This window comes from Caloenas nicobarica, chromosome 5 (assembly GCF_036013445.1).
Source record: "Caloenas nicobarica isolate bCalNic1 chromosome 5, bCalNic1.hap1, whole genome shotgun sequence".
Classification (NCBI taxonomy): Eukaryota; Metazoa; Chordata; class Aves; order Columbiformes; family Columbidae; genus Caloenas; species Caloenas nicobarica.
The window spans coordinates 48,482,615-48,497,235 of record NC_088249.1 but is presented as its reverse complement, the minus strand read 5'-3'; the positions used below and the strand labels follow the sequence as shown (position 1 = coordinate 48,497,235).

The following is a 14,621-nucleotide window of genomic DNA, read 5'->3' as shown; positions in this document are numbered from 1 at the left end:
TTCTGGTCATATTGCTAATGGATTTGTACGTGGGGAATAACACAACCCAGTTGACCTGTGGAGTTTATCCTAAATTTGCAGTTAGCGAAATTTTGGGAAGAGCACTCCTGATTTGTGGACATAAGGCCTAATTCTGACTGTTAATGGGACTGAAATTTGAAAAAGCATGAAGATAATTCAGAATTTCAGAATTGTTAGGTTTTGGGAGGGAGGGTAGGACAGTAGGCTGTGGGAAGAATAACTTACTGGTTTTAAAACTTCAGAACTATGGTAGGCTAATTCGAGATTATCACCTAAGAAAATTCTCTTCAAGGTTCCTGGACTTCCTCTTTGGCACATTTTATATTGTTTATTTTTCCTTATTTCAAAGGATCTGGGCTCCTGTTGAAAAGTGGTGGAATAATCTCTGGCCAGCACCTGACATGTTGAGGGAGGACCCCCTAAAAGAGCTTGCCTGGGAGACAGTTTGTGAAATAACGCAGTAACATGTTTGCAGTAGTACGCCTCTTTTTTTGTTGTTGTTGCTATTTTCCATTGTTGAATTTCTCTTGAAATAAGTAACAGAAATACATAGAAGCTACTGAAATGAGCTTTAATTGCTGTAGAGGGATTTATGTCCAAAGTTAGCATTGGTAGTGGTTACTTGCGAAGATGCTACTTTTCACCGATTGGGGCAAGGAGAGAGATTTGATCTCTCTAGAGGTTTAAAAAACAAAAAAAATCTGTGACTTTAATAATGCACTAGTTTCACTTGCTTACAGTAATTCTCTGTGTAGCCTGAATGCCCACAAGCTAGTGTTTTTAATAACGACTTTCTATAACTTGATGTAAGCTAATTTGTGAGATCAGGTGTTTTGAACCCTGCTTGTAGGTTTACTAATACTTTTAGTAAAAAAAAAAATTTTTCTTTTTTAACAACTTAATCCTTGCATGAGATCTCAGATGATCATAAGTACTGATACTGCAATCAAAATTATCTGGATCTTTTCCTGATGTATTTCGTTTGACTCACATATCTTTAAACAGAAAGCTGTGTGATCTAGGGGCAGTTAAGTATGCTTACAGTCTCTCACAAAAGGCTAAGCAAAGTAAGGTGGTATTAAGTGATCAGTGTGTAATGGTTAAAGCAACAATGAAAACTGTAAAATCAATTAAAACTTCTCCATAGTGAGTATACCAGGCTTTTCAATATTTAGGCCAAATACTGGAAGTCTTGCTGATGAAGAGAGTCATAAGGGTTTTGCTGGATCTTTGGACTTGTATCTGTTTTTCTAAACTTCTCAAGGACTATAATAAATTTTACAGTTCACTGTTCTAAGTAGCTGTAGTGTGCATGCTGAATCAATTTTAATTTGGAAATAAATGTTTAAAGCTGTTGACCTCTTTGCATAAGAATTAGATATTTATATTCTAGTTTTTGTAGATTTTTATAAGAGTGCATGACAAAAGCATAGTTTGATTATTGTCTTTAAGCTTGCTTCTGCATACAACCTGCGGCTTACAGAAGTGTTCTTGCTAAAATAGTACTATTCACCTACTTTCTCTGTGGTAATTACATGTCCTCGCAGCTGATGATGTTGCTAATGCACAGCCGTAATTAACATATGTAATTAATTCTTCACACTTGGAAGGCAGTTACTAAAGAAGTAAAAGGAGTGTTTCCTTATTTAAATGAGTACTGCTCAAAACTATGCTCCTTCAAATTTTAGGGTAGCTTGCTCTTACTGATCTCTATATTATCTCTTTCAATCAGTTTAAATTCTGCATTCACATAAGACCAGCTGATACTGTGTCAGAGGTTGTCATATAAAGTCCCTGTTTTAGAGAGGGAGTAAGAGAGTGAATTTTTATATTGAGCTTAAGAGATTAAATCAGCAGTTTATTGGATCTATCATAAACCGATAGCACAGTTGTCTCAGTAGCAACAGGTTGCAAGGTGTCTTAGAGCAACAGAATTAACGTGGAGGTGCCAAAGCATTTTGTAAGGAAAGGTTAAGTTCCTCATACATTTCTGTTACGGCTTTTTCTGTGTTTCAGTGGTTGCGGCCACTGCCCTTTCATGTGTTAGCATAGGATACTTTATTGTCCCTTCTTCTGTGTCAAGTTTTTGGAGGGAGGTACAGTGAGAGAGTAGGTCCTGTACTACCTCCAGTACTTTGATGTATGCTGCCTGCAAGTTAAAATTATTGTAATTCCTCCACCTTTTATGAGTGTTTTCTTCAACAGTCGGAGTGGTACTGTAACACATTTATGCAGTGCCCGTTTTATCTTCTAACTCTATTAATTGCTGAGGAAGTTGTTCTGACTTGGTGCATAGATTAAAAACAAAGGTTGGGAAGAGCAGATTGAATAAATTGAAAACCGAAACTGAAGTTATCCTTTTTTCTTTAATGCAGATTAGCATGTTCCTTTCATGTAAGTAAAACCCTGGAGCTGCCTAACTTTTCTTTGGATGTTAGAATATTGACTGTTGCTTAAGGTACAAAAATTACTATGGAGTATTCAGTCATCTTTAATTAGCCCTGATTTTGTAGCTTTTGATCATCAGCATCTACTGTTGTGTCTCATTTGAGTTCTAGAAAGTTTCTATGCATGCAGGTACCTTTGGGGCTAGAAACTATGAAATACTGCTATGAAGTGTTACTACAAATACTGCTTAGATAGATTGGTAAACTTAATGTTTCATCTATATTCTTTTTATCCAGACCAGCATGTTTTGGAAATTTGATCTCCATTCGTCATCTCACATAGATACACTTCTAGAGAGAGAAGATGTAACATTGAAAGAATTGATGGATGAAGAGGATGTTCTGCAAGAGTGCAAGGCTCAGAATCGCAAACTTATAGAGTTTCTGCTGAAGTCAGAATGTTTGGAAGACTTAGTTTCGTTTATTATCGAAGAGCCACCTGAAGACATGGATGAAAAAATTAGATATAAGTAGGAAAACTTTTGGGGGTAGGGGAGACTCGGGAAGGTGGAAAGAGGAGTAACTTACTCCAGTTAATTTGATAGTGTTTAAATCCCTGTGTGCTGGCATATAGTACTCTTCAGAGTAAGTTTGTGTTCAAGGGGCTTTGTGGAACTTTTAAATAAATCATTCTAATATTTACATATTTTTCAAATGGAAGCTTCTTAATCACAAGTGCTTCCAAAACCAGTTGCTGTCCGAAGGAGGCTTAAAAAATTAAATTGGAGCTCATGTGAAGAAACTTGTAGTTGTGATTTTTAAGAAAATAGTTGGATGAAAAACCCTATTTGGGTAGTATAGTTAAGTGCTTAGCTTTGTTTTACTGATGATTGGTAATATGTTTTGAAGATGCTTATTAGAAGGTCTGTACCACTCCTTCAAAGAATATACTTAACAGCTAATTGCTGGTGTTTTCCTTTGCAGAGCTAGAACTGTAAGAATTGAGTATGGCCATGACTTCAACTAGTTTGCTGAGAAGGTTCAAACTCAGAAGTACACCTAGCAATTAGTATAAAAGCACTTCTACCATTTTTGGCCTATTTTAGAGTTGTTATGTAGAAAGCTGCTTTTTTCTTAAAACAGTATCTAAAAAAATATTGTGAAATAAGCTACACTCTTAGTTGTAGCACTTCACCATTTCTGGTAAACCAAGCCTCCTGTAAGTGTTTCTAGTAGTGTTTGAAGTTGAAGCATCTTTCGCTTAGAAACCTTAAGCTGCTGATGCTATCAAAATTACCGTTAGTGTGAGTGGGTGATAGCACTGTCAAAGGCAGGAAATAACTAGTCCTGATGGCCTCTTAGTTTAATTACTCAGTGTTCTGAACTGTGCTTCTGACTCTGTGTCATGAAGCAGTGCTAACTAGTTTTGCAGACTTTGTCAGACTTTGACTAGTTCACTGAATTTCTACATAATTGAAATATATATAAATGCTGAAGCTATTCCTTTTGACCTTTTTAATAAAATCCCTGTTACATTAGAAAGGGGCAAACACACTGCTCCCTCCCCAGTATTGGTTCAGTACTATCAGTCTGCTTAACTTCTTGGTAACTAACTTTTTTTCCCTTCAAAAAAAGAGGTGGATCAGTACTCGAACAGATGAATTTAACACTAGATCTTACAAATAAAAGCCTGCATTTTCTTTTCTCTACTTCTCTAGTGTTGTCCTATTGCTACTGAAAAACAAAGTAGCCCATTTCTTAAATGAAAGAACAGAGCTTGTAGGCTGAACATGCAGTGATGTTACCTTGCAGTAGTTTGCTGCTTTAATTAGTGCAGATCAATGCTGCTTTAAAACTTGGTCAGAAGCCTTACCAGGTTCTGAATTCAGAGCTTGAAGTATGACAACTTTGAAGTATGGATGATGGATATTTTTTTTTTCCTTTTCTCCAGATATCCAAATATATCATGTGAGCTGCTTACATCAGATGTCTCACAGATCAATGATAGGCTGGGAGAAGAAGAATCCTTACTTATGAAACTGTACAGCTTCCTCTTAAATGAATCTCCTCTAAACCCTTTACTGGCCAGTTTCTTCAGCAAGGTGCTAAGTATTCTTATAAGTAGAAAACCAGAGCAGGTAAATATTTACAAGCTCTCCAATTTAACAAGTGCTCTAATGAAGTTGTAGTACTCAGCAGAGCTGCCTTTAAGCTGCACATTTGAAGAATAGCAGTTCAGTCAAAAAAGACCATTCGACTTCCATACTAGCTGAAGACACTTTTTTTTTTTAATTGTATGCACAGGATTAAAAATATATGTGCATGAGTAAATTGTACTTGATTCAGATTTGCCTGGGCTATAATAATTGTGCAGTCAGTGTGTGAGTGCTTACCTTTTGGCTTAGCTCAGTATTTTATAGGGTGATATTTGCATTAACTGCTGTTAGAGGTGAAGATAAGTGAATTGAATCACTGGGGGTGGGTCCAATTTGGTGTGAAGAATGGTTATAGGACACGGTGAGGGACATTTGGAATCCTGAATTAGGAATGTTGTATGCTGCATTCATGTGGCCCAATACTGCAAAGAGCTGCAAGGACTGGCTCTTGTCCCTGAGCAAATTAAGTTTGTGACTCTATTCTGTATCTTTAATTTGGTGAGTTCTGTATTTGTTTGTATTGTGTTAAGGTTCTGCTGTGTCAAACTTTGCCCACTAAGCAGGGATGAGAGTAATTCATACCAAAAAGGAAAGCTGACTGTGCATTGGATTATAAGTAGTTTATGGTCAGCAGGTTGGTATTTAGAGGAGGCCCAAAACACTCTGTAGTATGAATCTGTCCTGTGCCGCTTTTGCTACTCTATATGTATTATTTTATCTTGTATTATTTTATCAAGCTTTAAGTGGCAAAAGTTCTCATTTATTCTCATTTATTTTCTTCGTTTGGTTAGGAAGCTAAAACTGGTTGGTGTAATTTAGCATATAACATACAGATAAGCAGATGTAAGCTTACTTGTTTTTAATTTCTAGATTGTGGATTTTTTAAAGAGGAAACATGATTTTGTAGACCTCATTATTAAGCACATAGGGACCTCTGCTATAATGGACTTACTGCTCAGGCTACTGACTTGCATAGAACCTCCACAGCCACGACAAGAAGTGTTAAATGTAAGTGAAATGTCTCAGAGTTTTTGTCTGACATGAGTGAACTGTAAAATGGCTTATCTTCTTCTGGTTTTACAAAGTTTAGTTCTTAAATGTGCTGAAGTTTGATGCGTAGGGGTTTTTTTGGCTTGGAGCTGCCCGTATTTCTTCTAGTGGAGCAACGGTGCTTGTGGGGACAATTTAAAACCTGAGTGGCTGGTCCCTTCCCCTGGTCTTTAATATCTAACTTACAACTGCCAGATGCAGTTTTTGAAAAGTTTTGGACCTTACTGAACACCCTTTCTGGCATCAGAAAGTTTATTTAGAAATTATACCTAAGGCTTTTTTTACAGTTGCTCAGAAACATTAATTTTACTCTTCGTTTTTTCTAAAGTACTGTTAGTCCTTATTTAGAGATATTGACAGTATGACTTGTGGCATTCTTTTCATTTTGTTAATTTTAATTAGTTTAATTCATTCACTTAGATAACATTCTTACTAACACCCATAAACACTTTTGCAGTGGTTAAATGAGGAGAGAATTATTCAGCGGCTTGTGGAAATTGTACATCCATCTCAAGATGAAGATGTAAGTATTGGTCTGACACTCTTCTGGGTTTATATGTTCAGCTAGATGCTGTACAGCATAGTAGTAGAAATCTTAGTTTTACTGATTTCTGCTTACTTTTCTCAGTAAGCTGATTTCAGTATTTAAGTGTGGTTGCCTCCTCTCCAGTATCTAGAAAACTACTTAGTAATATTCCCTGGGAAGAAGTTTTTGAAGGTGCTGGGGTCCATCAGTGTTATTCGATTTTTAAGTACCACCTACTAAAAGCACAGGACCAGGCAATTCCAAAATGCCAGAAATCTAGCAGGTGAGGCAAAAAGCCAGCTTGGCTGAGCAGGGATCTTCTTGAACTACAGCAAAAAAAGAAACTGGTCAGTGGAAGCAAGGTCAGGTGTCATGGGAAGACTACAGAGATGCTGCTTGCTACTGTAGGGAGAAAATTTGTGTGGTCAAAGCTCAATTAGAATTGAAGCTGGCTAGTACTGTGAAGGACAATAAAAAAGGCTTTTTAAGATACGTTAATGGCAAAAGGCAAACTAGAAATAACATCAGCCCATGGTCACCTTATAAACAGGGACGTAGACAAAGCCAAGACATTTAATGCTTTCTTTGCCTCAGTCTTCAACACCAAAGATGGACTTGGGGGCCCACATAGCCCTGAGTTAGAAAACCATGGCTGTGTGAACAATAAACTACCAATCAATCTGGAACTTGTACATGATTTGCTACTCCAGCTAGATCCCTACAAGTCAATAGGGTCTGATGGGACTCATCTGAGGGTACTTAAATAGCTGGCTGATATCATAGCAAGACTTCTCTCTGTGATTTTTTTTTTTTTTTTTCTGGAGACGTCCCAGTTGACTGGAAGCTGGTAAACGTCCCAATCTACAAGAAGGGCAACAGGGATGACCCTGGCAACTACAGGCCTGTCACCCTCACTTCCGTTCCTGGCAAAATCATGGAGAAGATTGTTCTGGGAGTTATGAAAAAACATCTGAACGGCAATACAGTCATTGGTCCCAGCCAACATGGGTTCATGAGTCCTGCTTAACAAACTTAATTTTTTTCTATGACGACATTACCCACCTAGTTGACCAAGAGAAGGTCGTTGATGTGATCTTTTTGTATTTCAGTAAAGCCTTTGACACTGTCTCTCACAGTATCCTCCTAGACAAGATGTCCAGCACACAGCTGTATAAACACATAATGCAGTGGGTGAGCAATTGGCTGACAGGCCAGGCTCAAAGGGTTCTAGTACATGGGATTATTTCAGGCTGGTGACCAGTCGCTAGTGGAGTTCCACAGGGATCCATCTTAGGGTCAGCACTATTCAGTGTCTTTATAAATGACTTAGACTCAGGACTTGAGGGCGTACTAAGTTCGCTGATGACACAAAATGGGCAGGAGCTGTCAACACTCCAGAGGGCAGAGAGCCCTGCAGAGGGATCTGGATAAATCAGAGAACTGGGCAATCACCAACCGCATGAAGTTTAACAAGGGCAAGTGCTGGATTTTGCACCTGGGACAAGGCAACCCTGGCTGTACATACAGACGGGGGAATGAGAGGCTGGGAAGCAGCTCTGCAGAGAGAGATCTGGGGGTTCTGGTCAATGGCAAGTTGAACCTGAGCCAACAGTGTGCCCTGGCAGCCAAGAGGGCCAACAGTGTCCCCGGGGTGCATCAAGCACAGCATTGCCAGCTGTTTGAAGAAGGTAATTGTCTTGCTCTACTCTGCACTGGTGTTGTCTCACCTGGAGTACTATGTGCACTTCTGGGTGCCAAAGTATGAAAAAGCTACTGGAGAGTGTCCAGAAGAGGGCTATGAAGTTGGGGAAGGGTTTGGAGGGGAAGCCATATGAGGAGCAGCTCAAGTTGCTGTTTGGTTTGTTCAGCCTGGAGGAGACTGAGAGGAGACCTCATTGTGGCCTACAGCTTCCTGACAAGGGGAGAAGGAAGCATAGGTGCTGATCTCTCTGGCAACCAGTGACAGAACTGGAGGGAATGGCAGGAACATGTGCCAGGGCAGGGATTAGGTTGGACTATAGGAAAAGGTTTTTCACCTGGAGGGTAGTGGAGCACTGGAACAGGCTCCCCAGGGAAGTAGTCACAGCCCCAAGCCTGTCAGTATTCAAGAAGAGACCAGACAATGCCCTCAGACGTATGGTGTGATCTGTGGGGCTGTCATATGCAGGGACAGGAGTTGAACTCGATGATCCTTGTGGGTCCCTTCCAACTGAGGAGATTCTATGATTGTATGATCTTGTTACTGTCATAGTGCAAAGCTATGTTTTCCTGTTCCAGAGGCATTCAAATGCATCACAGTCACTCTGTGAAATTATTCGTCTGAGCAGAGACCAGATGTTACAAGTACAGAACAGTTCAGAACCAGATCCACTGCTTGCAAGTCTAGAGAAGTAAGTTGCCTTTCTGAATTTGATTTTATTTCAGTTCATTAAAAAAACAGTTTTTAACTTTTGCATATGAAAACTTTTAGAAATGGCTGGCTCTACTTTTCAGGTGAATTTTTTTGACTACCCATCATCTGTCTGTATAATTTAAAATATCTCAGCAAGTAAAAATTGTTAGAAATCATTAAAAAATTTTCCCACACTGCCAAAGTTAGTGAGATCAGACACGTGGAGGTCACCTTGATACTGTGCAGAGCACAGATGGGATATTTTGACCTTAATCTGTTACTTATTTTAAGTTGATCTAAGTGTTTGTTTCTGCTGGAGAAGATTCTCCCGTATTCCCTTCTTTTGCTTGTTATAGGTTTAGTTTTGTGTGGCTGTTATGGCAAGCTGAAATCAGGTTTTTGATCTGGCTGAAAACTCCCTTTGTGTAGTGTTGGTTGTCATATCAAAAAGATAGATCAGTGGATGGGATAGGAAAACACAACTGGGGCAGCGTGAATGGGAGCGATCGTCCTGCTATCTTGAAATAGCTAGTAGTTTTCTTCGTATTATCCCCTTATTAATTTTACATAGGGAAATGGTAGCTACTACTGTTAACAGCTGCATCGTGAAGCAGTGTTACGTCTGATGCCAGTGCTTTTCTTTTCAGACAAGAGATCATAGAGCAGCTGCTGTCTAATATTTTTCATAAAGAAAAAAATGAATCTGCAATAGTCAGTGCAATCCAAATACTATTGACCTTACTTGAGACAAGACGACAGACGTAAGTGTTCTTATTTTGCTTAAATTATGCCTGTGTAATTTAACTAAAGTACTGTTTTGCAATAGCAAGTATCTTCCCTGTACTTCTGACTGAACTATTTTTGTGGCTTCTTATATCTGAAGAAGTAAAAGAGCAAACCAAGCAATTGCAGTTGGCATTAGTACACTTTCAGCAAAGACTGGTCTTTCTGCAGTTTTTTCTAAAAGCTAAAGTGCCACTGGACAGATCAGGCTAATTGCATTTCATCAGCTTGTTTCTGGATAGAAGGAATAGAGTAAATATATACAGTGCACTGGGTAGGCATTGAGGTTTTTTAAAAAAAGTTATTTGGAATTTTATTACAACTTCACTTTGGGAAACTGTTGAACAGATCACTGTGGAACATTCAACTTGTTGTCCCAAAACCAAGGTTGTATCACCCAGTGTGCAAAAAAGAGCCAGATTGTAGCACACAGATATAAGATACTGTTTCTTACAGAGTTGCACAAGTGTGGATGCTGGAATAAAGCCAGCGTACCGGAAAGAAAATTAACAGCCGTTTTGTATAAAAATCTTATCACTACTCAGGGCAGTCCTAAAGAGCCAATTGGTTACACATTTGCATGTTGCATTACATAATCCTTTTAGCGTATAATGAGCAACATTCACCTGAAGGACACCTTATCCAACAATGTTGATGTTTTAAAGCAAGACTGCAACTAATTGTGCAGGTGTCAAAATATCTAAAGCTGCAAGGTCAGTAGTCTTTGTAGTTCGTGATCAGGTGTTTTGCAAGTCACCCTTATCTTTGTCAGACTGACCTAAAACTGAAAGGATTTACATATCTTTAGGTTAGCAATTGCAGACAGGATTCATTCTATTAAGTGGCAGTCACAACAAACTTGTTTATGTTCAGAATAGATGAGTGAAGCTCTTTATCTGCCTTAAAAAGCTGTAATGTTTTATCTCAAAACCATATTGAAGATTTCAAGCACAATAAATCTAAAAGTACTGGGGCTAGTGTTTGGAAAAACTTTGTTCAACAAGTACTTCACACTTACTTTGTAACCTTTTTACTTGCCTCTTAATTCTTTTTGCAGAACTGTGTCACTCTCAAATATGTTTTACAACTAGTTTTGATATTGTCAGGTTTTCCTTATGTGTGTTTTAGATTTGAAGGCCATGTAGAGATCTGTCCTCCAGGCATGAGCAATTCAACATATTCGGTCAACAGAAGTGTTTTAGAAGCCATAAAGGCACGACTTTCATCCTTCCATGAGCTCCTGCTTGAGCCTCCAAAAGTAAGTGAAATCTTGTGTTACAAAATTAATGGAAATAAGCCTGTCACTGTGTGACTGTACTTTAGGCAAGTTATAATAACAAAACCCAGTTCAACAACTTTTGGTCAAGTGGCCAGGCTCCTTCCCAGCCTGTTGTGAGCTTTGCTATTCATTATTGTTGTCCCCGAGTCAGTGTGTTGTGCTAATTGATATGCTTTTCCAGCTTAAACTTTGTTTAATTAGCAGAACAGCCCTGAGGCGATTACTTATTTCTGAAAATGATAAGAGATTAACTATATATTCTGAAGATGGGTCTTGTTTTCTGCTCGGAAATCCTATTTCAGTAGGGAACATGGACTATGGATGTTTCAGTTGTTTGGAACTTTGACATGGCCCACACGAGGCCTGCTCAGTTCCTCTGGGCTTGGCAAGGACTCCAAGTACACTAGCTCCATGATGCGCACCCTGCACTGTAGTCAAGTTAAATCACTTGGACTTTCAAATTGATTTAAATGACTTATCTATGTCATCTTGTTGCAAAAGATAAATATAAGATGTATAAATAGAGGAGTTACCTGTGATCTGTTTGTATTTTTCCACTCAAATCTTCATTGGCAGAATTACAGCTTAAGCACTGCACCCTCAACTGGGTGACACATTCCATAAGAGAGAAGGACCTGTGAGCTGAAGTGAAAATAAAGACTAAAGGTGTATAAAATACCAGATCGGGCAGGGTCAAGGTAGTGTTAAAGTTTATTTTAGACTGAAGAAGATGAGACCTCAAGATTTCCAAATGCAGAAGAGGTAATAAAATGCAAATAAACTGTCTTTATTGCAACTACATGACAAGTTACAGGTATATATTACAGTAGAAGCAGGGTCACATCAGATACTTCATTATTGTCTGATGATTTAACATACTTAGCATCTGAGTGTCACTTAGTGAAGTTATTGAATCTGTTGCTCATTTTGAGTACCAGTTAAATGAGCATCCTTTTGATTTTTGCCTTATGATCTGGTGGCAATTACAGAGACATGGTGGGACAGCTCACATGACTGGAATGTGGTCATGGATGGCTATGCCCTTTTCAGGAAAGACAGGCCAGCCAAGCGTGGTGGTGGAGTTGCTCTTTATGTGAGAGAGCAACTGCAATGTATAGAGTACTGTCCAGGTGCGGTTGAGGAGCGAGTTGAGAGTCTGTGGGTGAGAATTAAGGGGCAGGCTGGCAGGGGTGACACTATTGTGGGAGTCTATTACAGGCCACCAGATCAGGGTGAGGAAGTTGATGAGGCCTTCTATGGGCAGCTGAGCGTGGCCTCACAGTCACAGGCTCTGGTTGTTATGGGGGATTTTAACTACCCTGATGTTTGCTGGAAGGACTACTCAGCCAGCCAGCCTCAGTCTAGGAGGTTCCTCCAGTGCATTGACGATAACTTTCTCATGCAAATGGTGGAGGAGCCGACTAGAAGAGGTGCGCTGCTGGATCTCGTCCTCGCTAACAAGGAGGGTCTGGTCGAAGCAGTAAAGGTGGGGGGCTGCCTTGGTTGCAGTGACCATGAGATGGTGGAGTTCAGAATCTCCTGTGGTGGGAGCAGAATACCGAGCAGAATTGCAACCCTGGACTTCAGCAGGGCCGACTTTGGCCTTTTCAAACAGTTGCTGGAGGGAATCCCGTGGGCAAGGCTGCTTGAAGGTAAAGGCGCCCAAGATAGTTGGTTAACTTTCAGGGACTGCTTCTACCAAGCTCAAGATCAGTGCATCCCGACGCGCAGGAAGTCAAGGAAGGGAGCCAGGAGACCTGCGTGGTTAAACAGGGAACTGCTGGGCAAACTCAAGTGGAAGAGGAGGGTTTACAAATCATGGAAGGAGGGGCTGGCCACTTGGGAAGAATATAAGGCTGTTGTCAGAGGATGTAGGGAGGCAACTAGGAAAGCTAAGGCCTCCTTAGAGTTAAACCTGGCGAGAGGGGTCAAGGACAACAGGAAGAGGTTCTTCAAATACATGGCAGATAAAACTAACACCAGAGGCAATGTAGGCCCACTGATGAACGGGGTGGGTGCCCTGGTGACAGAAGATACAGAGAAGGCAGAATTACTGAATGCCTTCTTTGTCTCTGTCTACTCTGCCGGAGGCTGTCCTGAGGAGCCCCGTACCCCTGAGGCCCCAGAGGAAGGCAGGGCAATGGAGGAGTCTGCCTCAGTTGATGAGGACTGGGTTAGGGAGCAATTAAGCAATCTGGACATCCATAAATCCATGGGTCCAGATGGGATGCACCCGAGGGTGCTGAGGGAGCTGGCTGAAGTCATTGCTGGACCGCTCTCCATCATCTTTGCCAAGTCTTGGGAAACGGGAGAGGTGCCTGAGGACTGGAGGAAAGCAAATGTCACTCCGGTCTTCAAAAAGGGCAAGAAGGAGGACCCAGGCAACTATAGACCGGTCAGCCTCACCTCCATCCCTGGGAAAGTGATGGAACACCTTATCCTTGGTGCCATCTTAAGACATATCAAGGATAAGAGGGTCATCAGGGACAGTCAACATGGCTTCACCAAGGGGAAGTCGTGTTTGACCAACCTCATAGCCTTTTATGAAGACGTAACAAGGTGGATTGACGATGGCAGAGCAGTGGATGTGGTCTACCTTGACTTCAGCAAAGCATTTGACACCGTCTCCCACAGCATCCTCACGGCAAAACTGAGGAAGTGTGGACTGGATGATCGGGTAGTGAGGTGGACTGCAAACTGGCTGAAGGAGAGAAGCCAGAGAGTTGTGATCAATGGGGCGGAGTCTGGTTGGAGGCCTGTATCTAGTGGAGTGCCTCAAGGGTCAGTTCTGGGACCAATACTGTTCAATATATTCATCAATGACTTGGATGAGGGAATTGAGTGTACTATCAGCAAGTTTGCTGATGACACCAAGCTGGGAGGAGTGGCTGACACGCCAGAAGGCTGTGCTGCCATCCAGCGAGATCTGGACAGGCTAGAGAGTTGGGCGGGGAAAAATTTAATGAAATATAACAAGGGGAAATGTAGAGTCTTGCATCTGGGCAGGAACAACCCCAGGTTCCAGTACAGGTTGGGGAATGACCTATTAGAGAGCAGTGTAGGGGAAAGAGACCTGGGGGTCCTGGTGGACAGCAGGATGACCATGAGCCAGCACTGTGCCCTTGTGGCCAAGAAGGCCAATGGCATCCTGGGGTGTATTAGAAGGGGGGTGGTTAGTAGGTCCAGAGAGGTTCTCCTTCCCCTCTACTCTGCCCTGGTGAGACCTCATCTGGAATATTGTGTCCAGTTCTGGGCCCCTCAGTTCAAGAAGGACAGGGAACTGCTGGAGAGAGTCCAGCGCAGGGCCACAAAGATGATTAAGGGAGTGGAGCATCTCCCTTATGAGGAAAGGCTGAGGGAGCTGGGTCTCTTTAGCTTGCAAAAGAGGAGACTGAGGGGTGACCTCATTAATGTTTATAAATATATAAAGGGCGGGTGTCACGAGGATGGAGCTAGGCTCTTCTCAGTGACAACCAACAGTAAGACAAGGGGTAATGGGTTCAAGCTGGAACACAAGAGGTTCCACTTAAATGTGAGAAGAAACTTCTTCTCAGTGAGGGTGACAGAGCACTGGAACAGGCTGCCCAGGGAGGTTGTGGATTCTCCTTCTCTGGAGACATTCAAAACCCGCCTGGACGCCTTCCTGTGTAACCTCACCTAAGTTTTCCTGCTCTGGCAGGGGGATTGGACTAGATGATCTTTTGAGGTCCCTTCCAATCCCTAACATTCTGTGATTCTGTGATTCTGTGATTATGGGCTAAATGAACTAGCAGGATGTCAGTCATCTTTTTTCTCATGCAAGGGTGAAGATAGGCAAAAATGACATCCAGTATTACAGAAGACAGTAGTGGGCTCCTTGTCAAAATGTGTTCGTACCTTAAGATAGGAAGACGTTTTCATTATTAATTCCCCTGCTCACTGCATATTTGCTACTAGATTTTTAGCCCTTATGGTAGCTAATACCAGATTTTTCTTATTGACTGGCACTTAGCAGGTTAACAAGCCAGAAGAGTTGTCACATAACTAA

The 14,621-nt window shown here is 41.1% G+C and overlaps 1 protein-coding gene across 3 annotated transcripts in view; it reads left to right on the top strand.

Annotated features, from left to right (window-relative positions):
• PPP6R3 (protein phosphatase 6 regulatory subunit 3) overlaps positions 1-14,621 on the top strand; it is an 82,428-nt gene that overhangs the window by 28,498 nt on the left and 39,309 nt on the right. For 2 of the 3 annotated variants that reach the window (XM_065636021.1, XM_065636020.1), the window contains exons 3-9: positions 2,706-2,938; positions 4,360-4,546; positions 5,435-5,572; positions 6,072-6,137; positions 8,418-8,530; positions 9,180-9,293; positions 10,444-10,573. In XM_065636021.1, the coding sequence (XP_065492093.1) occupies positions 2,712-2,938; positions 4,360-4,546; positions 5,435-5,572; positions 6,072-6,137; positions 8,418-8,530; positions 9,180-9,293; positions 10,444-10,573 (975 nt within the window). In that variant the 5' untranslated portion in view covers positions 2,706-2,711. Of the gene's footprint in view, positions 1-2,705; positions 2,957-4,359; positions 4,547-5,434; positions 5,573-6,071; positions 6,138-8,417; positions 8,531-9,179; positions 9,294-10,443; positions 10,574-14,621 lie in introns of those variants that run through there. The other variant, XM_065636022.1, reaches the window with a different exon arrangement.